The 27,170-nt window shown below is 36.9% G+C and overlaps 1 protein-coding gene across 7 annotated transcripts in view; it reads left to right on the top strand.

The window, feature by feature from the left end:
* The window catches only part of PSD3 (pleckstrin and Sec7 domain containing 3), a 789,820-nt gene that overhangs the window by 520,598 nt on the left and 242,052 nt on the right, over positions 1-27,170 (top strand). For 5 of the 7 annotated variants that reach the window (XM_047855372.1, XM_047855375.1, XM_047855376.1 and 2 more), the window contains one exon: positions 7,235-7,417. The exons of the other annotated variants lie outside the window; for them this stretch is intronic. In XM_047855372.1, the coding sequence (XP_047711328.1) occupies positions 7,235-7,417 (183 nt within the window). The remainder of the gene's footprint in view (positions 1-7,234; positions 7,418-27,170) is intronic. 7 annotated transcript variants of the gene reach the window in all.

Genomic DNA, 27,170 nt, shown 5'->3' with positions numbered 1-27,170 from the left:
AAAGACTAATAGAAACTGATAAAGTGACCCAAACTACCAAGCAAATTAATCAAAGAAATGGAAAATGAAATTTTGTGGTTTCTAAGGATTTTCTGATAAATGAAAGAGAAGCAGGAAAAAGTGGTGCTCTTTCTATACAACTCATGGGGTTTTTCTGGAAAAAAATTAGAGTCATGCATTCTGATTAGCATTACTTTATACTCAGAGAATAATTTGTCTTTGGTGTGAAGCCCTGCAGGGGCAGCGATCATTAACTATTTTCTTTTCTCCCAGACACTGTGCCTGGCATGAGTTAGGCACTTAGGGAATATTTGTTGAATTAACACTAAATGTTATAAAGAAATTATTGTGAGTGGGCTTGTTGGATTAGCTTCTGGAACAGAATATTTTCCCAGCACTTACTTACCATCCCATCTATAATTATTGGTTTACTTCCTAGAAGAATACCTTTTTGGGCTCTGAAATGGTAACCATTTCTGTGTTTGCATTTTGTGTGTATTTTGGGATAGAATGAAGAGTACCGTCTTGTAGCACAGAAAGAAGAATTTATAGTGTTTCAGGTATACATGATAGGTTTTTCTACCGTTCCAGAAGGCCTGAACTGAATGTGACAGCATTATAGAAAATTATGTCTTATGAATACATAGATGAAGTCTTCCTTCTGTATTTTCCTGATGGCTAAATAGCAAATCTAATATTTGACCCTTGTCTAAATGTCTTACATCACTGGATTTGGTTTTATGAGGGAAAATGATGTTTTTTTCAAGTTTGGAACTACTTCACGCTTACAGGGTGTTTTTCCCCCCCTCAAGAATGTTATTTAATTTTAAATGTAAGAAGGTTCTATTTAAAGATTTTTTTCCCCATCCTGTTGCTTTGTATGAGGAACAGATGGAACTAAAGCATGTGATAATAGAGGCAAGATTGAGGGCTGCTAGAGTGAGGTAATACGTCTTCATAGGTTGAACAAGTCATAGGGATTTTGACTTCCAACTGCTAATTAACTGAAGACAGTGGTTGTTCGTTAGAATTAGACTGATCTTACTTTTTAGATACTGAATTATGACCTAAAGAAATATGTAGCCCCACTGCTAGATAAAACTTTTCACTTTTGTGCCCAGGTTGGATGCATAAAAATAATTATTATCAGACCTTTAGGAAAACGGCCAGTGGACAAAGGGAAGGGACTGTGAAACTTGCTCATTAGGCTGGGATTGAAGGATAAAGGGACCAGAGAGCAGCAGTTTCAGTGTCTATTCACAGAGAAATTGTCCAAGTCCTGTTTTGGAATGTAGTCTTGTGTGTCCAGTCCATGAAAGTGGTAGATTGGTGGCACACCAACAGAGTTGGTCACACTATCAGCACAGGTGTCAGGCAGGTGAGCCTGCATGAGGCCTCATGTGGCTGTACCACCTGTGGCTCAGGATCTAGTCTTGGGGTGTAGAGTACTAGAAGAATCTAGGCTACCACCATTTACTGAGTTTCAAAATGGGTCCCCAGATTGGAAAAGTATCAGAATTATGGGAAAGCCTGGAAGAAGATAGGAAAATAAAGCAAGGAATATGTTTTTATCTAATTTTTCTATTTTATTGTTTTAAATCTTTTTTTGTTTGTTTTTATGTACTCTCAAAGACTACAGTAGATATTGTCCTCTAGAAGGTTAACTAACTTTGTGATCATGTTGCTATATAGAAAGGAATAGTATCCAGAGAATGGGAGGGTACATAATGTCACTCTTGCCACGTCAGGGACAGGGAGCTGTCACACAACTTCCTGGACCCTAAGACTAGTTCCTAAGCTATTGGTAGAGTTGATTTTTCAAGTCTCCTCTGCAGTCGTTCTATGAATGGCTGGCCTCCATTTCACTTCTGGAGTCAGTCTTCCCATAGTGAATTTTCCATTTTAAGGTAACCATTTCCAACCTTATTGCAGTCTGAAAAGGTGTATGGCCATGGAATCCATAGCTTTAAAGAAGCAAACAGCACAGGAGAAAAACCAACTTCTGTTAGAAATTAGGAAACCTGGGCGCAAGTCTCTGTCACTTAATTCATTATGAAATCCTAGACAAGTCACTTCATGTTTCGGAGTCTCAGGAATCTTCACCTATGAAGTGAAGAGATTGAAGGTGATTATTTCTAAGGTCCCTTCCAGCTCCCAATGAAATTAAGTTCATAAGAATGGCCTAGAAGAAAATCATTCATTAGCACCTTTATGACAGTAGCACTAGCACCAACATTGAAGATGTTGGACCATGTAACAATCATGGCTAGAGAGCCTCAGATAGCACCTGACCTCTGACTCCAAGATCAGCATTCTGCCACTTAACTCTCTCTTGTACAAGTTTGTGTGTTCTAAGAACCTAGGGTAATCCATGAGATCCTTTTGAATTAGGTGAATGTTACATCCACCATTCTGTTCTGAAAATAAACTAAAGCTGTTTTTTTTCTTGCCACCTCATGCCTCTCTCCTTTCCCGTAGCCCTTCTGTGTATCATGTTAATAATTCTACCCCTGGAATCGGTATTCAGAATTCATTACCACTTTTGCTTCTCTCCAGAGTTCATAACTCAGTCTTCATCTTTTTCTGCTAGTGGTTTCATGACATTGTCTTAGAGGGGAAAGAAGAATCTGGCTAGATACCCTTGATACTCTCTTGTCTATCTCGTGTGAGGTCTGCAAGTCTTCAATTCATTGATCTCTCAAAGGTATTCACCATTATAATTATCGCAGTAAAATTTTCTGTTTTTTCTAACCCTTACCCCCAACTGACTATGAACTTCCTAAATTTAGGGGGCTTGTACTGGGGCTGTATATCCCCAGCACCTGGTACCCAGTAGGCAACATGAACACAGTATTAAATTGGTTTAGTTTCTCTGGGACTCTGCCTGTGGAAAGGCTTAGAAAGTTTTCCTGCTGACCTTTAATTGGAGCACTTTTTTAGCAGCCTTTCAGGGTTTATGTACTAAATAGTACCTTCAGTCAGAAAAGCATCAGAAAGTGATGCACCAATTTTCAGACTTTTAGTTAATTTGCATGATTACATTTCTCTTACTATTTGTTTTTGATATGGAAGTCACCTTTATTTTCTGTTAAAGCTTTTATGGAAAGTTATTTTGAACTTCTAAATAGCACTGCCCTCCAGGAGGCCTGTCTGTATTTTATACCAAGCAGGCTACCTGTGCACAGGCTGGCTAAAGTCTAAGGACAGTCAAGCCCACTCAGAGCAGGATGGGGCAGGACAAGGCCATCCCATAAGTCTTTGAAATGATTCATATTGAATCTGGTTGTGAACCCCATATATACTTAACATGATGACTGTGGGTGATTTGAAGTAAATGTAGGGAAAGGAAAATAAGACTTGTTCAGAAAACAAGTAGAAAACCATATTGTTTAAATATTATTTAAGATATGGTATGTTATAGGCATACTCATTGCATCTTTATTTAGAGTAGCAAAGACTGTAAACTAAATATCCAATAATAAGACCCTGATAACATATGGTACATCAGCACACTGGAATATACCTTGCAGCTGTTGACAAGAGTGAGGTAGCTTTGTGCTGATGTAGAAAGATCTTTATGATAGGAGAAAAAAGCAAGCAACAAAAAGAATATATATCCATGCCTTCATTTATAGCCCATAAGAATGAAAAGGACATAATATACACATACTCAAACACATAGTGTATATGGATAAATGATCTCTGGAAGGATAGATAGGAAACTAGCAATAGTACTTTTTTCTAGGCAGAGAACTAGGAATCTGGTGGGGGAGAGAACTTAAATTTCACTGCATACTCTTTTGTACCATTAGGAAAGAAATTTATTGTGTATTAACTATATCCATTTTTCAGAAAAAAATATGCTGAATTTTCTTGGAAGTTTAACTGCATGAAATACAATAGAGAAGGGAAGCTTACTATATATTTAAGGAGTTTGATTATTTGACAAATAGTCATTGGGCTCCTGCTCTCCACCAGGCACTATTGTAAGCTCTGAGGTGCAGGTAGCTTCAGACAGCAGTGAATGCCATTAAGACCAGGAGATAGCAGTTATGACAGAGAATGAGTGGGGTGGAAAGTGGGGGCTCTTTTAGGAAAGGGGACAGAAAAAGTCTCCTAAAACAAGTACAGTTGAGCTGAACTCTGAATGATGAGACGGCAGCTATGTGGAGGATCAGGGTAGAGCAACAGAGTTCCAAGTGTGAGGACAGCATATGGGGGAGTAATTAAGGAAGGTGTCAAAGGAGCTGAGCTTGTGTTTTATTTGTGGCTGAGTGAAAGCTACAGTGCAGTGTATTAAACTGGAATCAAGAGACAGGCCTAACTGAAGGAGAGAGTGGTATTGGGAAGTGGTGGTAATTAAGCTTAGGTCAATAGGATGAGGCCAGGCCTGAGTGCTAGGGGTCCTGCCAGCTTCGTCTCATACCGTTTGGAGGACATATTCAGATATATTATAGGCATCATCTGTTGTTTATTCTTACTACTAGTGGCATTGCAGTGGTTGTCTTCACTCTGTCCAAGTAGGAGTTTGGGACAGAAAATACAGGGAAGGCACAGAGGAAGACTTTTCTCTCCCTGACTTGCAGAAAGTTTTATTATAGGTTTAAAAAGGAAAGAGCCAATGTAAACAGCCATAGTTTGTGGAAGACAGTGTGGTGGGTGGAATCATTTAAAGTGAGGATTTAAGGGCACCTAGGGGGTTCAGTCAGTTGAGTGTCCAACTCTTGATTTTTGTCTCAGGTCATGATCCCAGGGTCAGGGATTAAATCCTGTGTTGGGCTTCGCACTGGGCATAGAGCGTACTTGAGATTCTCTCTCTCCCTCTTCCTCTGCCCCTCCCCTGCTCTCTCAATAATTAATTAATTAATTGAGGATTTGAATGCTGGCTCTGTGCTAACCTCCTGAATTGACCTCTCTCATGTGTAAAGTGGTGGGGGTTGTAATGTCACCTCAACCCACCTCGCAAAATTGTCAAGTTGAGAATCAAAGTGAGATAACAAATGTTACTTCTATAAAGTATAAGGTGTTAAACAGATGAAAGTTTGTATTAATAATGCCATTACAGGAATGGTGGTGCCAGTTGGACAGTCTGTAGATAAAGGTAGCATATTAATGCTAAACTTACCAGAAATCAAATTGTATATCAGAATCCATTTCTGTACATACTAATACATGGTTTTCATCCTTTTTATGTAACCTTTTTGGTGGAGAAAAGGAAATCCATTTCCTCAGGATACATGTTCTAACTCCTCATTATGGTGACTGGCAAATATCCAAAAGGTGTGTTTCTTTTAAACCAATGCTCTGTATTTCTACTCATGCTGAGGCAGGGACTCATTGTCTTTTATGTAGTACTTTTTGAATTTTTATCTTGCCTTTGCTGTTAGTTCATTCATCGGTTCTACCTCAAGCTTGCTTGTGCTAAATGGAAGATATTTGCCTATATACCTATATAATTATCATATACTTAGAATTATGCATATGTCAAATGATAACTTTATCATAATGTTACAGCGCACCACTTTTTATATCTTTGGGACATGCTTTGTAATGTGTAAATTCACTATGGATTTTTTGAATTTAAAGAACAGTTATGCAATAGTTTCAAATTACCTGAGAAAAGAGAAAAATTTACCACAAAGTAGCCAAAATGATGTTATAGAATTATAACATTCTAAACTTAATGAATTCTTAGGAGATTCCCCAAGTTCTTCTAAAAGCTATTATCTATTATTCTATTATCTATTATCTATTATCTATTATCTATTATTCTATTATCTAAAAGCTAATTATCTATTATTATTTTAGACAAAATAGTATCAAAAATTATTTATTATTATTTTTTGCTTATGGCAGAGTTAAAGTATCAAGTGCTTCAGAGATATGAAAAATAAAGAAGTCTAGAGGAGGGTGGAAGAAGCCCCTGACATGAGGGTAAAACTAAACCTCACATCCACATATCCCTTTGCCTGGACTGATTGACATGGCCGAGACAGCCTGAACATCCTGAGTCCTCAAGGAAAAATTCAGACTTGAGGAACTGAGTGTTGAGGCAAGACTGTGTTCCTAGATTGGCATTTTACAAACTATTTTAAAATTTTGTTGTTTATATTTACATGAAAACTTCTTTTATCTGGAGGCTTATTTAGCTGACCCTCTCTCTACCCCTGTGATGCCCGATGAGCAAGGCATTGTAGTCCTGAGTGTCATGCTCAAAATGACTTTGTGTGTCAGGAGCTAAATTATCTGATCTTCTAATAATCTCCAATTTGTTATTTTTACTCAGAAGGTTGTATGTGTTCTTATACTCTGACAGAGCATTTACACCTCTTGGAAAAGCTCTTGCTTTTTATTGATCAGAGTTGGTTTTTTTGGTCTCACTTTAAGCCATATTTAAAATTAACATGTGCTAAATGACCAATTTTTTTAAACTTTTTAGTATGATAGGAAGGTAGTGTCACCTCTTTATTCTGTTTTTTTTTTCCCCCATATAACTGGACACAATTCCTGTCTAAATATCTGGCTCAGTGCTCTAAGGTCATAAGAAACATTTAATTCTTCAGAAGGCAATACAATTTAAATTACTGTTAAACCATGTGTGGCCTGGAACAGGAAAGAGAGGAAAATAGATGATAGCTGGAAATGCCTTTGTGGCTACTGTCTTTTTACTAGCCTGTAATTGATGAGTCTTTTGCTTTGCATACTTACTCCCACCCTCCAACCTCTGCAACCCCCTGGCCTTTTGGAGATTTATCTTTTGTTCACACCCCACATGGTGCCTAACAGATTACTTGAGACTTTTATTTGTGGTATCTCTATTTTGTTGTTGACATTAATGAGCTTGATGTACAATGTCACAAGAGAAATGGTGTTGTTATTTGGAATGTTAATGAATAGCTTGCCTGGCCAATTGCCATTTGTTCCAGCGTGTGAATATGGAGCATGCGTGCGTGCATGCGTGCGTGCGTGCGTGCGTGTGTGTGTGTGTAAAAGAGAGACGAGTAGCAGGGGTGGGATTGCATTTTTTTCCTCTTCGTAGCCAGTGACGTGAGCCGTGCCTGGAACAATCAGACTCGCTGCAAACAGGGTAGTTGAAGATGCTGGGGGAGGCAGCCTGGTGTTTCTTAAGCTAACGCAGATCTCTGCTCTTTGAGCTGCTCAGGCACAACCCGACAGAGTTCCTTCAGCATTAGAGCCTTGCAGCGGTTGGAAAGTGCCTTTTTATTTCTCCCAGCCTCTTCCCCAGTCAACCTTCAAAATGATTGGCGTGAATAGTGTTCAGAGTACCAGCAAGGTGCGAGTGAGGACCTCAGGTTCCGTGAAATACTCCCGGGAGGATTCTATCCGGCGGCAGTCCCACCGGTCAAAGTCTATGAAAATTTCTAACTCCTCAGAGTTTTCTGCTAAGGATACTAAGGTAAAAAATACCATGTTAAACTGTATTGAAAATTTGATATACTCTTTGACAATGTCTAACGTGCAGTGACAGACTGAGAAAGTAATGTAAAAAAATGGCTCTAATCAGGTGAGATCAGATGAGAGGGATGGTATCTGAACTCCAAATATAAAGATTGCTGTGGCATGGGTCAATTTTGTAAAAAAAGCCTGTTTGTGGAGAAGGGTGAGGCAATGCTCAAAATGAGATGATTGTGGGAAAGTGTTGGTTGGCACATTGATCTTGTTTTTAGTCTCGGAAAGGTGGCCTTGACAAATGATTTGTCAGTGCAGTATATTTTTAGAACATCAAGAATACAGAGACATTGTGTATGATTTTATCATTCAGTTAGTTCCTCTTGCCTCCCTTCCCTTGCTCTCCCCACAATATATAAAGCTGCTGTACAATAGTGACCTGGTCTCATTGAACTACATTCTTGCCTTGTACAGAGTCATTAGCTTTGGGTATGTGTAATTGGGAAGAATTTCTTCTTTCGTGTTTTTTACACATATGTGTGCTGGTTGTGCTGCCATTAACCACTTGTTCTTTGTGACTATCTGTAGGATAATATTATCTCTGTTCATATGAAATGTGAAGGGAGTGATTACGTAGTGAAATGGGCATTTACTACATGCAACATATTCTTGAGATTCTTCCCACCACCATCTGTGTGAACAGGGTACTCAGAAACACTCCCACTCCACAGGTTTAAAAATGGAATAATAGAATCATAGGATCACAGAACTCTGGAGCTGGAGATGTAAATGATTATGATGGAGATTTGAGAGGTTTGATAATGCACAGAGAAAGCTTCAGGAGGTGGATCTCAGTGTCATTTGAGCCTTCTCACAAGTTCTGTATCCAGACCCACTGAGAGTGACATTAGGCTTTCACTCTCCCACCTTTCACCTTCCCAGGCTCTTTCTGTGACATTTACAGTATTGAAAGGCTTTGGTAATAACAGGTTCCCTTCAAAGTATAGCAGAGGTGGGCATGAAGGGGACAAAATACGTTAATGTGACTTTAAGAAACATGTTGGCTTTTAATCTACCCCCATTAGATTATGACACAGTGGGATATAAGCCCATCAATCATTAGCAAAATTTCTAGCTAGGATGTCTTCAGGCATAGCTCTTTCCCCTTCAGTATTTTTTTTAAAAGCTGTATCTTTGGGGAAAAATATGTGTCTTCACATGTCCTGTTCACATGTCTTCTTTACAGTCCTGTTAATGTGACTTCATGGTGATGTATTGGTCTCTGTTGAGACCACTATGTGATCCCTGTGGCATGATGACTACTGTCTCCTGCTATGATAGAACTGGATGGCTTATTATATTGTTAAATAACAAAATGTATGTAAGTGTGCATGTGATTCTCAACATGGCTCTGAAATTGGCTGCTATTAAGAGTGCTAAGAAGCATCTTTGGATTTTGTTCTAATGTGGGTTATACCCACAGTATGCAGTCAAAGACTTTGGGAAATAAATGCATCATCATTATCTGCCACCAATCCTGTTGATAATTTAAGCATCATAATATTAGTCTACCCAGAATTATGGTTGCATAGTATAATTAATGTTGGAATCAGGCATAGATGTGAAATGAAAAGACTTTCTAGGGGCGCCTGGGTGGCGCAGTCGGTTAAGCGTCCGACTTCAGCCAGGTCATGATCTCGCGGTCCGTGAGTTCGAGCCCCGCATCAGGCTCTGGGCTGATGGCTCAGAGCCTGGAGCCTGTTTCCGATTCTGTGTCTCCTCTCTCTCTGCCCCTCCCCCGTTCATGCTCTGTCTCTCTCTGTCCCAAAAAATAAATAAACATTGAAAAAAAAATTAAAAAAAAAATAAAAAGAAAAGACTTTCTACTATCTTCTCTTTTTGTTACATGGTACAGGTTTTCTTGTTTGATATTGCATCTATGTAAGAGAAGCCAGGCATTTTTTTTTCCTTCAGAATATTGCCAACATTGCACAGAACAAATAGTAGAAAAGACCCCTGTAGAATTGTAATCAATAGGTCATCATATGGTACTTTGGAAATTATAGTCAAAAATTTTTAGTTATATTTTTTAAGCATATGTGGTATCTAAGTTTTGAAATGTATATTTAAGATTGTAACTAAGTTCCCAATATCTCATAAAAACTATTTTTGTAGGATTATTTAGTCTTTTTAATTTGAACACCAGAAGGAGCTAATATAAAATCATTAGAACAGGAAATTAGATAGATTGAACTTAATCTTTCACTAGCCATTTTTGTTCCCTAAATGAAGTTAACTGGATAACAGGATAGGCTTGCACCATAAATATAGGAGACCAAATTATATTATATATGCATAAATACATATCAATATGTATTTCTATCCACAGTGTAAGCATTTTACCCCAGGGGGTAATAATTAGAATTCTTATTCACCTTATTTCTATCTAGTAGTACTTTTTTAGCGCTTAAAATCAAATTAGTGTTTCTTCCTGCTAATCATGTGAATAAAACTTTTTAATTTTGTCTCTTCTTCCAAAATGAAAGATATCTAATCCAATGATTAGAAAAAAGTCTTCTCCCCTTCCCCTCCAAAAAGGTAAGGTGCTTGTGATATGTGCTCCTCGGATTTAATTTTGTCTCTTTGGAACTCTGGCTCTTCCCAGAATAGGTGTATTAATAATTGTCCTTTGTAAGAGAGCTGGAGTTATAACATGTTTTGTATTCCTTGAAAGCTTTCATTTTTCATGTTTCTAACTTCTGTTTTATTGTTCATTAAAAACATAATGATTTATTTAAATTTTATTCATCTGTTGTCCTCACTTTTTATCTGGTTTATTCATTTTTGTTCTTCATTTGCAGCAGGTGTTAAAGGACTTCAGAAAGGATTAGATGCTCTGCTTTTTATTTTAGCAAAATATCTTAAAAGCTTCCCTTGATCTAATCATTTTAAATTAAGAAAATTCACTTTTCTAATCCTTTGTGGTTCATTTTGACATAGTCTGAAGAACGTTATTTAAACTACTGAAACACAGCCTGTATGTTATTTTCTTTAAAACTTGATTTTCTGTGTGGCCTGTTTTTTTTCTTTAAGGTATTTTAAATTATATTCTTTAGACCTCCAGTTGGAATGTGGTTTTGTCTTTTTTTAGATAACATTGTTTATATCAAATTCTGAAGCAGATGTAGGACACATGTCAGTATGTTTTAGAAGACTATGCATTTTGTGGCGAGCACATTCATTGTTCAACTGTTTTAATTGTCACTTTGGTTTAAGCTATTTATCAGTTTAAGGATCTGTTATTAGAAGAGTTACCAGTGAGGCTCCTGGCCATGAGGGGGCAGTACAGACCTTCCTGCTGTCAAGCCCAGCTGGTTGCTCTGCCTTTGACAGAAGTAACATTTTGGAATCAATTTCTTAAAAGGCAGACACTCCAGAATTTGGTATGTATAGTATAAGAAATGTTGTCAGTTCTGCCAAGAATTTCCACATGTTTCCCATGGATCTAGTTATACCTCAAGTGTAAATTATTTTGATGTTGCTTAGGTTTCTTAGTGTTTTTGTTATTGTTTTGTATTTGGGGTGTGTGTGTGTGTGTGTGTGTGTGTGTGTGTGTGTTGTGTGTGTGTGTGTGTGTGTGTGTGTGTGTGTGTGTGTTGTGTGTGTGTGTGTGTGTTTTGTTTTATTTTGAAACAAGGAAGGTAATTTATTGTAGTGAGACTATATTGAAGTTCTATATATGATCCCCAATGCATAGAAAGTAATTTCCTCCACACTGTTGGAGAAGGCATTACTGAGCCACAGAGAAACTCAAAGTGCTATAAATAAGTTAATATTGATGTAGTTTATTTTTACTAATCTACCAAGATTGAAAATGAGATGATTAAAAGGACACATTTAAGTACTTTTCATAAATCTTAACCATGGCCATTTCATTCACTGGAGTTTGTAATGCCTTTCATAACTCCAAACACTGAAGTCAATTCCTTGAAGTCTGCTTCTTTTTATTCCTGTGGTGAGTAGTTAACACAAAGCTACTTACTGGAGTAACTTCTAACAGAGATTTAACCATTTTCCCCTAAATGGAGTTTGTCGACAATATGAAAAATGGCATGATATTTGAGGCAACATAAAAAAAGAAAAAAAATTATTTTTGAACCCTAACCAATAGAATAGCACCCCAGGAGGCAGAGAACAGCAATGCAGTTGACCAGAAGTTCACAAACAAATAAACACATACTCATGCAGACATCTTTGCACTTAACACCTTATCTCCAGTACATTTTATACATTTGCTACATGTTGCACAGATTTGGGCATACACAAACACTACCTGAGCGCCACTGCATGGCCATCCCCTGTGAGGAGGACTCTATACAAATTTTCTAAAGGAGCTTATTCTGAACTTTTTTGAAGACAGAGTCTAAAGCAGCTCTTTATACAGTCATACACTTATAGAGTACCACAAGCCATGTCGTGGTGTCTGGTCTTCCTTCATAAATGTAGGATTCTTTACATTATAGTATAAATGTATACTATACTGAGTTGGTCTGCTTAATTTTTAACTTGAGTAAGTCAATTGTAGGTTTTAAACATAAATCTATAAAAGTTCATGTTGATAGTATCATTTATTTCCTTTTTTTATATAAGATTGAAAAAAATTTTTTAACGTTTATTTTTGAGAGGCAGAGAGAGACAGAGTGCAAGCAGGGGAGGGCAGAGAGAGAGGGAGATGCAGAATCCAAAGAAGGCTCCAGGTTCTGAGCTGTCAGCACAGAGCCCCCTGTGGGGCTCAAACGCACAAACTGGGATCGTGATCTGACCTGAAGTTGGATGCTTAAACGACTGAGCCACCCAGTCGCCCCTCATTTATTTCCTTCTTTATCTCTTGCTGAACTACATTATACATTCATTATAGATCAGGAAAATCTCAGCCTGATGCTTTTGTTTCATGTTGTTGTGGGTGAATATAACAAGCATGGTTGAATCCTGAGGACATTTTTTTGAAGACTAATGTGACACTAGAGATTAAACTAAGAGTTCTCTACTTGATTATTGTGTGGATTCAAACAAATTGTGTAAAGTTATTGTTTAATAGTATGGCAAAGAAATCAGTTTCTCCAACACTGAAATTTCAGAGTAAAACTGGTACTTTGAGTAGTACTAAATGCAAAAAGTTGGCTGTTTGCTGTCTGTACCAGGGTGCTGCATCCTTGTGGTCAGGCCTGGGTCTTGCTTTCTATAATTAGCAATATGTGCCTAGACAGTCACTTCTCCTCCCGGAGACACCATCCATAAAATTCATGGGTTGATAAAATGATAGCTTTGTTCTGAACAATGTTAATTTTAGAAATCTTGCGGAGGTTGGTGGGGGTTATTTCCTCTGTAAAAGGAATCTAAAGACTGAGCTAGATTCTGGGGAAGGTGAATTTTATCTGTATTTTGAATAAAATTCTTCCTTTGCTAGGAGATGTTAACCATAAACATGTTGAAGGGAAATGGAAGTGCCTAATTCATTGTTTTGTAAAATATGTTGCAATTGTGAGGAAAGGCACTATCAACTCTATTCTCTCCATTCTGCCTAAGCTTTGCTTGTTATTTCTTTAATATTGGTAGATAAATATTACTCATTCCTTCTTCTGTGAATCAAATCTACCTGCAAAGGAGCCTGAAAGATATTACAATGCCCATTGCGACCTAAAATTTTTCATTAGAAATTTGCAGATTGTTGTCATTCTTAACTAGATCCCTTTGTTCTTTAGCTTAAGGCTAGAGCCTGGGAAGGAGATTCTTGTCAAATGGATCATTTATATTTGCCCATTCAGAAATGTATATCTATATAATATGGGAAAAATCCTTAGTCATAATTTGAAAAACTTCCTGCAAATGTCTGTTTATGCATATTTTTTTATTCTTAAATTGAAGCAGAACATCTTTCTGTCTCATAAATTCATCCTTTATCTGGATCCTTCCAGAACAATAGATTTAAATATTGGGGTCAGTATGCAGTATTTTTTAATTAATTTATTTATTTATTTATTTATTTATTTATTTATTTATTTTGAGAGAGAGAGAGAGCGCAGGTGCAAGTGGGGAAAGGAGGCAGAGGGGCAGAGAGTGAGAGAGGGGGCAACCATCCAAGCAGTTTCCACACCTTCAGCATGGAGCTCAATGCAGGGCTTGAACCTACAAACTGTGAGATCATGGCCTGAGCTGAAATCAAAAGTTGGACATTTAACTGACTGAGCCACCCACATGCCCCTGGGGTGAGAATTCAGGAACAGTGTCTGTACTAGTTATAACCCTGGCCCATTAGAGAATTAGGGAGGAAGTGTCTGGCAGTGTAAAGATAAAAATAACTTTATCTCCAGAACTCTATTTTTCTCATACTGGCTCTACCGTCTTCCCACTAGAGTCCCTTCTTGTGTTTCAAGAGTTCCCACTAGAGTCGTTTCTTGTTTTCTCTCATGTGTGATTCTGCCAGACTAACAAGTTTTGATGTGTTGATGTGATCTTTACCCAAAGGAGGTCTTAAGAAGTGACCTGGCTCCTTATGGAAGGTCTTTCTGCAGACTACATTACAATCGATAGCTATTTAACTCTCTTAAGGGTTTAGTCAGCCTTGCCCCCAAATAGAAGCTTGTACTACCTTTGGGTTTATTTTTAAATTACGAAGCTAGCAAAGTGATTCTAGTTTTTGTTGTTAGGTTTGGTGTTTCTTTGTTTGTTTTTTAATTCTCCCTTAACCCCTAATCACCCCTCCCACCACCAGCTTCTTTCTGAATTTCTCAGATCCTGCCAGTACTTTTGTGTAGATTACTACTTTTTCCCCCTTAGATTATACAAATGATTATTTAAGGTGTTGAGCCAACTATGCTCCTGATGGGACCATCCTTTTGAGCCTTGAATAAAATTAAAAGCAGATAATCATTTACCCATTTTCACTTGACTAAAGTGCCAGTGGAGTTGTGCTTTGGTTTGAGTGTCTCTAAAATAACTCCCAGTGTTACACTGTGTTCTTGATCTGCTACCTCATGCCTTTCTATTTGAACACATTCTTCCAATCATGGTGCTCTAAAGCAAGTAGCTCAGAGCTTCCATGCAGTATGTGAACACTAAAGAAATTGCTGGGCCATGCCATATTACATCCCCATGACTTACTTATTTTATAATTGGAGCTCATATATCCATAAGCTCATTTTTTGTTGGTTGCTTTGTTTTTTTACATTCTGCATATGGATGAGATCATTGGTATTTGTCTTTGAACTGCATGTAGCATGGTGCCCTCAAGGTCCATCGATGTATCCATGTTGTTAGAAATGACAGGATTTCATTCCTTATTTTATGGCTGAATAATAATTGAATAATTGGACATATACATATTTTCTTTGTTCATCCATCAGTAGATGTTTAGGTTGTTTCTATGATTTTTCTTTTAAATGAGATACTTTTATTTCTTTCATAATGCTTTTCTCCCATATTAAAGTATAAATATCTTTCTTTTTTAATGTTTATTTATTTATTTTGAGAGAGAGAGAGAGATGGACAGAGAGAGAGAAAGAGAGAGAGAGAGAGAGAGAGAATCCCAAACAGGCTCCATGCTGCCAGCGCAGAGCCCAATGTGGGGCTCGATCTCACAAACCATGAGATCATGGCCTGAGCTGAAATGAAGAGTCAGATGCTTAACCAACTGAGCATCCAGGTGCTCCAAGTGTAAATATCTTTCTATGTCACAAAATATTCTTCTTCAATATTATTTTAATAGTATTATTCAATAATGCTTATTATGAATCAAAAAAAATTGGGGGGTGGGTGGTGCCTGTGTGGCTCAGTTGGTTAAATGTCCAACTTTGGCTCAGGTCATGATTTCTCAGTTCAAGAGTTCAAGGGTTTGAGCCCCACATCGGGCTTTGTGCTGACAGCTCAGAACCTGGAGTCTGCTTCAGATTCTGTGTCTTCCTCTCTCTCTGCCTCTCCACTGCTCTGTCTCTCTCTCTGTCATGCTCTGTCTCTCTCTCAAAAATAAATAAACATTAAAAAGAAAGAATGAAAGAAAGAGAAAAGAAAGAAAGAAAAGAAAGTAATTAATTAATTGCTGGTCCATGCTATCATTCTTGACAATCTAGTATAGAACTTGATATGTCTAGCATAATATTTGATTTGTCAGAATCAATGAAAAGGAAAAAATAAAAATATGTAAAATATTAAGATGAGAGTTCAGGGAGGAAAACAGAATCCTTGCATTTTTAAGATACTCTTTGTTAAAGATTGAGGGAGGTTAATAGCATCATGGTAACCTGAAGTTAACCATCTGGGAGTTCTTATGTGGGAATGTGCACGGTGCATCTTGGATTTTCCAAGATGATGCCTTTCCCTTATTTTATTCTGTTGGTAGATCATGCCTGCTTGCCTGGTTTATAATTCAGAGATTGCATTCAGTTTAGGGACTAATAGGATATTTTTGGAGAATGTTTTTATATACTCATTCATAGTGATGTGGAAACCGTGAGGAGCTGGGCAAGGTGGCTCCTTCTTAGTCAGTAATCATGGGAGTTACTCTTTTATCTTTTAGTTTAATTAAGATTTGGATCATTATCTTATTCTTCAAGCAGATCACTTTTTATTGCTTTTTAAAAGCTGGTCTTTCACATTCTGATGGTACAACATTTAGTTTATTATTTGTGCACACAAATCATCTGATCTTTGCGCAATTTGTTTTTCTAAGTAGATTACTTGGAGTGTTCCATGTCAAAATGTTTAAGAAAGTACTGGCTGAGACTCAATTTTTATATCCTGACTCATCTCATAATATAACACGGGTTGTAGCCTACAGTTAAGTATTAGAAGGCAAGATGATACCCAAGGCACTAGAGACATTAATATACTCACCCATTATTGCCAGATTCAAACCTGGCAAGCCAAGTTTTTGTTTGATTTGACAAATCAAATAAGATTATATAGCTGTTCCAGATACAATAATCCCCTTGCATCCAGGTGTAATTTAGTGGGGTCAACTTCAACTGTATAACTGAGAAATGCACTGAATCATGCCAAGTGTTTACAGCAAGCAATAGGACCTTCTGTAGACCCTGGAGCCCCCAGCAGCTCACAAGGGAATCCATTACTATTGAGCTTTTTGTTAAAGTTTTCTCCTAAGATTTCCCAGTGTAAAGAGGGTTGGGGTCTAGTTAATAACTAAGTAGACCAAATAGGCAGACAGATATGGGAGAGTGCTTTGAGAGAAAAAGCTCTTTACTATCACTTAGAAGGACTGATAAAGTACCAGCAGTGTACTGATTTATGACAATTCTCCTCCACAGAGCACTTTTTAAAGAACAGGTAAAATGGAAAGGCTCAGGGCACCTGAGTGGCTCAGTTGGTTAAGTGTCTGACTCTTGATTTTGGCTCAGGTCATGATCTCACAGTTTGTGGGATGGAACCCCATGTCAGGCACTATGCTGAGAGCCTGCTTGGGATTCTCTCTCCATCTCTCTCTGTCCCTCCCCTGTGTGCACGTGCTCTCTCTCTCTCTCTCTTAAAATAAATAAACATTTTCTAAAAATTATTTTTAAAAAAATCAGTAAAAAAATGGAAATTCTCTCCAGAATACTTTAATGATAATTGGGCAGTATTTTAAGGGGATTTTGATATGGCTCATCAACCCCCTGTTGTGATCTCTAAGATCATGATTAAGTGGTATTTATATACTACAAAAGCATAACTCTTAAAATTAAAGTTAACAATATGCTTTTCTCCTTATGCATATGTAAACCTCACTAAAATGACAGTAGGACACATAGATCTTAAAGGACACAGAAGGAGACAGGATGCCCTCAAGATGTCAAAAAAAAATTTGAAAGATGGAAAGCATACAGACTTGTTAACTATTTACTACCCCAAATATTCTGGTTTCTCTTCAAATTGTATAAATCTTTCACCTTTTACCATTTACCACCCCAGAGAAAACTGAAACCCAAGTGTCTATAGACCTGAAAGCCAAGGAAAGAAGACTGATTTTCCTCATGGAACACAAGAAAGGTCTAGGAATTGGGACCAATGGTTACAACTAAGCATAGTGGGTCAAAACAAGAAGATCCTTTAAAGGTTCTAAATTAGTAACTAGATGCTCTCAATGCCCTCCCTGCTTTGTAGAGCCAAGTGACCTAACTCTCTTCATCTTCTGCAGTTCCTTCCTGGGAAAATTAACCCAAAAACTTTGTACTTAGGAAATCAGGCTCAGCTGAGGTTAATACTGAGATTCCCACATTGAAAATAGCAAAATTAAGTGAAAAGTACACACATTTCACAATGGGCAGACTCTTCCCTCTCTCCTCACCCATGTACTTTTTCTTAGTTACTTAAAGAAGATGAGGCTTGCTATTTAGTAAATAGTAAATCTAATAGAGAGGCAGAGGAAAACCTCAGGGTGATGCTAAAGCCCTAGGACATCAACTATACAGGAAATAGAAACCAACCAGTTTAGAACAGAGTGAGGGAATAGAGGATTCCAAGGATGCTTCCAAACAGTGTCATCAAGAGAATATGTGAAATGTTGAACCATATGGAGAGGAGAGTCATGGTTCTTTTGGAGAATGTGGAGGTGAATTAGAGATAGGCTTTTGAAAACAAAGTAAACAAAACAAAATGAGGTAATAATTAACTCTAGGGAAAAAAAAGCACACATCAAAAAGCAAATGAAACAGAATGCATACATAGCTCAGGAGTGAATTTATATATATATACAGTCATAATAAAGTAAGTACTGAAAATTGATGTAGCACTAAATTATGATTATGATATAATTTTAGTGGAAGTATTAGGGGATGGAGGAGGAGGAGGGGGAGAGAGTGAGAGTAAGCTGTGTGTGTGTGTAAGTGAGAGAGAGAGGGAGACAGGGAGGATGGTGGTGGGGAGGAGAGAGAAAGTGCCCTTTTTCCAGAGGTCCATAGGTGAAAGTCAGTAGTTCATACTGAAAATATAAAACTACTGAAAGTCAGTAATTGCATACTGAAGCTCCAAAGGAGTTGAAAGAGATTACTTCTAGGCAGCAAGAATCAGGTAAGTCAAGGGACTATTTAGTAATTTTTTATTATAAAAAATATGTATGTATTGCCTTGTTAAATGTTTAAAAATGAGTAGAAGGGAAAATATCATATATATGTGCATTTAAAACTGGAATAATTTCCAGTGACTAGAATGGTTTCTGTAGAAAAGCAGGCTAAAGAAGATGGCAGTGGAGTAGGACCCTGGGCTTGCCACATCCCATGAACACAACTAGATAACTATCAAATCATCCTAAATACCCTAGAAATCTATCTGAAAACTGGAAGAAACTCCACAACTAAAGGTACAGAAGAGGTCTCATCGAAGGAGGTAAGAACTGTGGATGTATGGTTTGGGAGAGAAGTGGATCAAAGCTGCTGTGGTAGGGAAGGAGCTGCAGTCACAGAGAAGGGTAAGAGACAGACAAGCACACAGGAAAATGCATGGGAAAAATGAATCACCATAGCAATTGGCTTGGACAAAATTGAGGTGGCCAAATTTTGTGAGTTCTTGCAAACAGCAGGGCTTAAAGCCTAGATTTTAAAGGTTAGCATGCTTGGCTCTGGAAGAGCTCAAAGGACATTGGGACTGCTCTTGGGGAGAAGGCAAGAAAACAACCCATGGACATATAGCATGGAAACAACAATCTGAAGAGAGCCTGGGGCACACAGTGGGGAGGTTATTTGCTGGTCTCTTAGAGCTCATCCCAGAGAGAGAGCATTCACAGAGACCCTTCTGAAACAAAAGAACTGACAGGCACTATTTTCCTCCCCTGCCCTTCAACATAAGCACAGAGCCACCTGTGAGAACCAGTGTAGTGCCAACACTTGCTCCCTAACTTGCTTACACTGAGCCCCAACCCCATGCTGTAGGGGGACAACCCCTCCCAATCATGCTTGCCACAGTCCCAGCGTAGCAGTTCCTTTCCCCAGATGACAGGTCTAAACCCCTGTTCAGACCATATTTACTGGTGTGGGAATTTTGTGGAGACTCAGTTCCAGTGGTGGTGACACTAGGTCTTATTTCACAAGCAGACCAGAGTACACCTATTTAAAATGCTCCATATTCAGGCCAGGGGACAAACACTGCCCACAATTGTCAGAGAGACTCTGCAGATGACACCTCAAGGATAAAGCCACCAGGACACAAAACAGAGCACATGCAGCACACATAGGAGACACTTCAGGAAGCTCCAGGCCTTGGGGAACAGAGGACACTACACAGCAAGGCACTATAGGACCTCTTCTTCATAAGGCTATTACCCTCAGGAACAGGAGATGTGGCTGACTCTTAACACACAGAAACCGGCACAGAGACAAAATCAGAAGACAGAGAAGTTTGTCTCAAATGAAAGGACAAGACCACAGTAAAACAGATATAAGTAACATGCCTGATAGAGAATTTAAAGTAATGATCATAAGAATACTAACTTTCAGAATGGAGAAAAGAGTGGAAGACATGAGTGAGACCCTTAACACAGAGATAAGGAATAATAAAGCAGAAATAAGGGGCCCAATAAATGAAATTAAAAGCACACTTAACGGAATGAACAGCAGGATGGAAGAAGCTGAGGAATGAACTAATGACTTAGAAGACAGAGTAATAGAAATTAATCAAGCCAACCTAAAGAGGAAAAAATAATTAATGCAAAATGAAAATAGGCTTAGGGAACTCAGTGACTCCATTAAATGTAATAAAATTCATATTATAGGAGTCCCAGAAGAAGTGAGGGAAAAGGCAGGAGAAAATTTATTTGAAGAAATAATAGCTGAAAACTTCTCTAATCTAGGGAAGGAAACAGACATCCTGATTCCAGGACGCACAGAGAACTCCCATCAAAATCAACAAAAACAGATCCTCACCAAGACATATTGTAATCAAATTGGCAAAAATGTGATAAAGAAAAAAAGTTTAAGAGGGGCAAGACAAAAGAAGACAGTAACTTGTAAGGGAAGACCCACATGGCTAGCAGGGAATTTTTCAGCAGAAACATTAAAAGCTAGAAGGGAGTGGCATAATATATACAAAGAGCTGAATGAAACAATTTGTAGCCAAGAACACTATCCAGGAAGGCTATCATTCAGAATAGAAGGAGAAATAAAGAGTTTCCCAGACAAAAACTAAAAGAGTTTGTTGATCCCTAAGTCAGCCACACAAGAAATATTAAAGGGGACTCTTTGAGTACAGAGGAGAGACCAAAAGTGGCAATATGAAGGTAGGAAAACACAACAGTGGTAAAAATGAATATTTCTGTAAAAAAATCAGTCAAGGAACTCACTAACTAAAAGTATAAAAGTATTAAAAAACCTATCTAAAATGTGAGGAGGAGAGGAGTAAAGAATGGATTCAAACCTAAACAACCATCAACTTAATATAGATTGCTATATACAAACCTAATGATAACCATATATCAAAACCCACTAATAAATATGCAAAGAATAAAGAAAAAGAAACCCAAAATATCACTTAAGAAACTAAATGACCCATGAAAGAGAGAATTAAAAGAAAAGGTCAGGAAAGATCTTGAAAAGCAATCACAGAACAAATAATAAAACAACAATAAATACGTATCTATCAATAATTGCTTTGGAGGTAAATGGACTAAATGTTCCAAAAAACATAAGGTGATGTGGATAAAAAACAACACTTATCTATTTGCCACTTACAAGAGATTCATTTCAGATCTAAAGTCACCTGCAGATTGAAAGTGAAGGGATAGAGAAACATCTATCGTGCAAATAGATTTCAAAAGAAAGCTGGAGTAGTAATTCTTATATCGGATAAAATATAGACTTTAAAACAAAGGCTGTAACAAGAGACAAAGAAAGACACTGTATAATTATAAGGGGACAGTTCAAGAAGAAGATAGAACAATTATAAATATTTATGTATCCAGCATAAGAGCACGCAAATACATAAAACCGTCAGTAACACACGTACAGGAACTAATCGATAATACAATAATAGTAAAGGACTTTAACACCCCACTTACATCAATGGAGAGAACATCTAAACTGAAAAATCAAGAAAAAGCAATGACTTTAAATGACACACTAGAACAGATGGATTTGACAGATATATTCAGAACATTCCATCCTGAACCAGCATAATACACATTATTTTCAAGTGCATGTGGAACATTTTCCAGAAGAGATCACATGTTAGCCTGCAGAACAAACCTTAACAAATTCAAGATGATTGAAGTCATACTATGTATCTTTTCTGATTAAAACGCTATGATACTAGAAATCAACCACAAGAAAAAATCTGGAAAGACCACAAATACATGGAGGTTAAATAACACGCTACTAAACAATGAATGTATTAACCAGGCAATAAAAGAAACAATTAAAAAGTATATGGAAACAAATGAAAATTAAAACAACAATCCAAAACCCCTGGGATACAGCAAAAGTTATTCTAAGAAGTTTATAGCAATACAGGTCTACTTCAAGAAACAAGAAAAATCTCAAACAACCTAACCTCATACCTTAAAGGAGCTAGAAAAAGAACAACAAACAAAATCTAAAACCAACAGAAGGAAAGAAATAATAAAGATTAGAGGAGAAATAAATGAAACAGAAAGTAAAAAAAAAAAAATTATAGAACAGATGAAACCAGGAGCTGGTTCTTTATTGAGAAGAATCAGTAAAATTGATAAACCTCTATCCAGACTTATCAAGAAGAAAAAAGAAATGACTCAAATAAATAAAATCACAAATGCGAAGGGAGAAATAACCAACTACACAGTAATACAAGCAATTATAAAAGAATATTATGAAAACCTGTATGCCAACCCATAGGACAACCTAAAAGAAATGGAAGAATTCCTAGAAACATATAAATTCCCAAAACTGAAACAGGAGGAGATAATCTGAACAGACTGATAACCAGCAAAGAAATTGAGTTAGTAATAATAAAATTGCCAACAAACAAATCCAGGACCAATGGCTTCACAGGCAAATTCTACCAAACATTTTAAAAATAATACCTAGTCTTCTGAAACTATTTCAAAAAATAGAGAAAAATGGAAAACTTCCAAATTTATTCTATGAGGTCAGCATTACCTCAATACCAAAACCAGATAAAGACACCAATAAAATTGAGAAGTACAAGCCAGTATCCCTGATGAGCATAGATGCAGAAATCTTCAACAAAATACTATGAACTGAATCCAACAATACATATAAAAAAATTATTTACCACCATCAAGTGGGATTTATTCCTGTGTTGGCAAGGGTGGTTCAATATTTGCAAATCAATCAACATGATATACCACATTAATAAGAGAAAGGGTAAGAACCATATGATTATTTCAATATTTGCAGAAAAAGCATTTGAGAATGTTCAACATCCATTCATGATAAAAACCCATAACAGAATAGATTTAGAGGGAACATACCTCAACAAAATTAAGGCCATATATGAAAAATACACAGTGAACATCATCCTAAGTGGGGAAAAACTGAGAAGTTTTCCCCTAAGGTCGGGAATAGGAGGACAAGGATGTCCACTCTCACCACTTTTATTCAATACTGTACTGAAAGTCCTAGCCTCAGCAGACAACAAAAAGAAATGAAAGGCATCCAAATCAGTAAGGAAGAAGTGTAACTTTTGCTATTTGTTGATGACATCATACTCTAGATAGAAAATCCCAGAGACTACAAAAAACTTATAGAATTAATAAACAAATTCGGTAAAATATCAGGATATAAAATCAAGATACAGAAATCTGTTGCATTTCTGTGCACCAATAAAGAAGTAATGGCAGAAGGCAAAATTAAAAAAAAATACCATTTACAATTGCACCAAAAATAATAGGACAGCTTATTCCTATGTTTAGGAATTCAGTTATACTAGGAATAACCAAAGAAGTGAAGACCTGTACTCTGAAAGCTATAAAACATTGATGAAAGAAATTCAAGGTGATGTGAAGAAATGAAGACCCATGCTCATGGTTGGAAGAACAAATATTTTTAAAATATCTACACTACCCAAAGCAAGCTACAGGTTAATACAATCTCTATCAAAATACCAACAGCATTTTAAACAGAACTAGAACAAGCAATTCTAAAATTTGTGTGGAACCACCAAGGACCTCAAATAGTCAAAGAAGTCTTGAAAAAGAAAAGCAAAACTGATGGCATCCCAATTCTGGACTTAAAGTTATATTACAAAGGTATGGTAATCAATATAGTATGGTACTGACACCAAAATCAACACATAGATTAATGGAACAGAATAGACATCCAGAAATAAACCCACAACAATATGATCAATTAATCTTTGACAGAGCAGGAAAGAATATCCAATGGAAAAAAGGCAGCCTTTTCAACAAACAGTGTTGGGAAAACTGGACAGCTACATGCAAAAGTGAGAAAATGGACAAGTTTCTTACACCATACACCAAATAAATTAAAAATGGATTAAAGACCTAAATGTGTGACCTGAAACCATAAAAATCCTAGACCACAGGCAGTAAACGCTATGACATTGGCCATAGCAGCAGTTTTCTGGATATGTCTCCCGAGGCAAGGGAAACAAAAGCAAAAATAAAGTATTGGAACTACATCAAAATAAATAGCTTCTGAGCAGTGAAGAAATCGTCAACAAAACAGAAAAGCAACCTGTGGAATGGGAGAAGATATTTGCATATGACATACCTGATAAAGGATTAGCATCCAAAATATAAAGAATGTACACAACTTAACACCCAAGAAACAAATAATCTATTTAAAAATGGGCAGAAGACATGAACAGCCATTTCTCAAAAGTAAATCCAGATAGCCAACAGACATATGGTAAGATGTTCACCATCACTCATCATCAGGTAAATGCAAATCAAAACTACAATGAGATATCACCTCACACCTGTCAAAATGGATAAAATCAACACAAAAACCAAGTGTTGGTGAGATGTGGAGAAAAAGGAACACTTGTGCAGTGTTGGTTGGATTTCAAACTGGTGCAGCTACTGTGGAATACAGTATAGAGGTTTCTCAAAAAGTTAAAAATAGTTCTACCCTTTGATCCAGCAATCTCACTGCTGGGTATTTACCCAAAGAATACAAAAACACTAATTCAGAGGGATACGTGTACCCCTATGTTTATAACAGCATTATTTACAATATGGAAGATTCAGAAGGAGCCCATGTGTCCATCAATTGATGAATAGCTAAAGAAGCTGATATATGATATATGTGATGGAATATTATCCACCCCAAAAAAGAATGAAATCGTGTCATTTGCAATGAACTAAGCGAAATAACTCCATCAGAGAAAGAAATACCATATGATTTCACTTATATGTGAAATTTAAGAAACAAAACAAATGTGCAAAGGGAAAGAGAAAGTGAGAGAGAAATTAAGAAACAGATTGTTAATTATAGAAAACAAACTGATGATTACCAAAGGGGAGAGGGTGCTGGGGGGATGGGTTAAATAGGTGATGAGGATTAAGGAGTGTACTTGTTGTGATGAGCACTGAATGATGTATAGATTGTTGAAAACTGTGTTGTACACATGAAACTAATGTGACACTAACTGGAATTATATATGTTAACTAACTGGAATTAAAATTAAAAGTTAATATTTGAAAAGATGTAGGAAAGAATAAAAAATTCAAAAAATAGAAAGGTTTGTGTATCTTAGTTAACTTGTTTAGCAAATACCAAAAAACAGATTAATTTTTAAAAATTACATCTTTTCCAAGACACTACATTTTAGCAATTATGGGACTAGATTGTGTTCTGCTGCTGATTGCTGTCAGAATTTTCCATCTGTAGTGAAAATGATAATAAAAGACCAGTCCTCTCCTGGGGAACATTCCTTTATTTGAGATTGTCCTTGTTACTTATTTTTATGGAATGATGACAGTAGTGGACAGTCGTGGTTTGGTTTGTTTTTAAAAATTTATTTCCTCACTTGACAAAATTTAAAACTTGGCAATTCCAAAACCTCTTCAGAAAAATTTCCTGTTAATGAAATCCAAAAGCCTCATAGTCACTAGATGAGATCATAATTTGGCTGAATTGATTGCTTTTGATAAAATCTAGTTCCATTTTGTTTGTCTTTCCTTGCTTTGTCTAATCCATGGAAATGACAGAGAACAAATGCCATGCCTGGTGTTCTCTCTAAATGTCAAAGTCTTCCAAGGATCATTTTTTAACCAGCTATTTGTAAAAAGAACTCTATATGGTACCCACTAAACAGTTTTTTTTAGTCGGTACATTAATTTTATCATCATGTTCATAATCATTAAACAGTTGATCATTTTTCTTAGGTATTTAAACAATACTGGACTGCCTGGGTGGCTCAGGAGTTTAAGTGTCTGATTCTTGATTTGGGCTCAGATCATGATCTCACAGTTCGTGGGTTTGAGCCTTGTGTCGGGCTCTGCACTGACAGAGCTGAGCCTGCTTGGAATTCTCTCTCTCTCTCTCTCTCTCTCTCTCTCTCTCTCTCTCTCATCTCCCATTCATATTCTCTCTCTCTCTCTCTCTCAAAATAAATTAATTAATTAAAAAATAAAAATAAACAATACTGCATGTAATTTATAAAGACACTTAAAGGGGCATCCAGGTGGCTCATTCAGTTAAGCATCCAGCTTTGGCTCAGGTCATGATCTCATGGCCTCTGAGTTCAAGCCCGCATCGGGCTGTGTTCTGACAGCTCAGAGCCTGGAGCCTGCTTCAGATACTGTCTCCCTCTCTGTGCCCCTCCTCCACTTGCACTCTGTCTCTCTCTGTCTCTCAAATGTAAATAAACATTTAAAATTTAAAAAAAAAAGACACCTAGAATTTATGTTTTTCTTATGTTCTAAAATTATGAAGCATGCCTGGCAGTTCCTAACAAGGTTTACTAACAAGAAGGTCTGACAACTGATTATGCAAGTATAATTCAGAATCTCCTTTGAAAATACTGGTTATTGGTATATTTTTCAAAAGCATGGCTTAGCTAACCAAATTCAAACAAGCTTTTGATAAATTATAGTGCCAGAGGATTAGGGTATAAGAATTAAAACCAAAGTCAGGAGATAATTATAAATGCAATGAATTTGAAAATCATGACATTTATACAGGTCAGAAAATAGTTACATTTGCTGAAGAAGGTGGTGATTCACTAAAAGCATAGTTACATTAACTTTTGCCAAGCTATCTGGCTCTAAGGATTGCCACATTAAATCACATCTACATGTTTTTGGATAATAGTTTTAATGCCTACATTGGTTTGAAAATGGAGGTTCCTTTTAAAATATACGTAGCAGTCTTTCCATCTATAGTTTAGTGAGAATACCTCTTCTACCCGGGATACATAACCTGTCTGAGGAGTTTTTTGACATGATCATGGCAAGTTCATTTGGGGAAGGACAAAGAAGAAAGTGTAAAGTGGTAAATAAACATATGGGCTCTGGAGTCAGATTAGTCCTATTTTTGAGTTCCAATTTTGCCAACTCTGTCCCTGGGGTAACGTTGCCATATTTAGCAAATAAAAATACAGAAAACCCAGTTAAATTTGAATGTCAGATAAATTATAATATTTAGCATAAATATCTCTCATGTAAAATTTGGGGATATACTTATGCTAAAAAAGTCATTCATTATTTATCTGAACTTCACAGTTTATTGGGAATCCTGCATTTGATCTGACAACCTACAACTGCAGCAAGTAACAATCTGCCTTATCCTCAACTTTGAGATCAAATGGAGTAAATTATA

Source organism: Prionailurus viverrinus, chromosome B1 (genome assembly GCF_022837055.1).
Source record: "Prionailurus viverrinus isolate Anna chromosome B1, UM_Priviv_1.0, whole genome shotgun sequence".
Taxonomy (NCBI): domain Eukaryota; kingdom Metazoa; phylum Chordata; class Mammalia; order Carnivora; family Felidae; genus Prionailurus; species Prionailurus viverrinus.
This window is presented reverse-complemented; position numbering and strand designations above follow the sequence as displayed.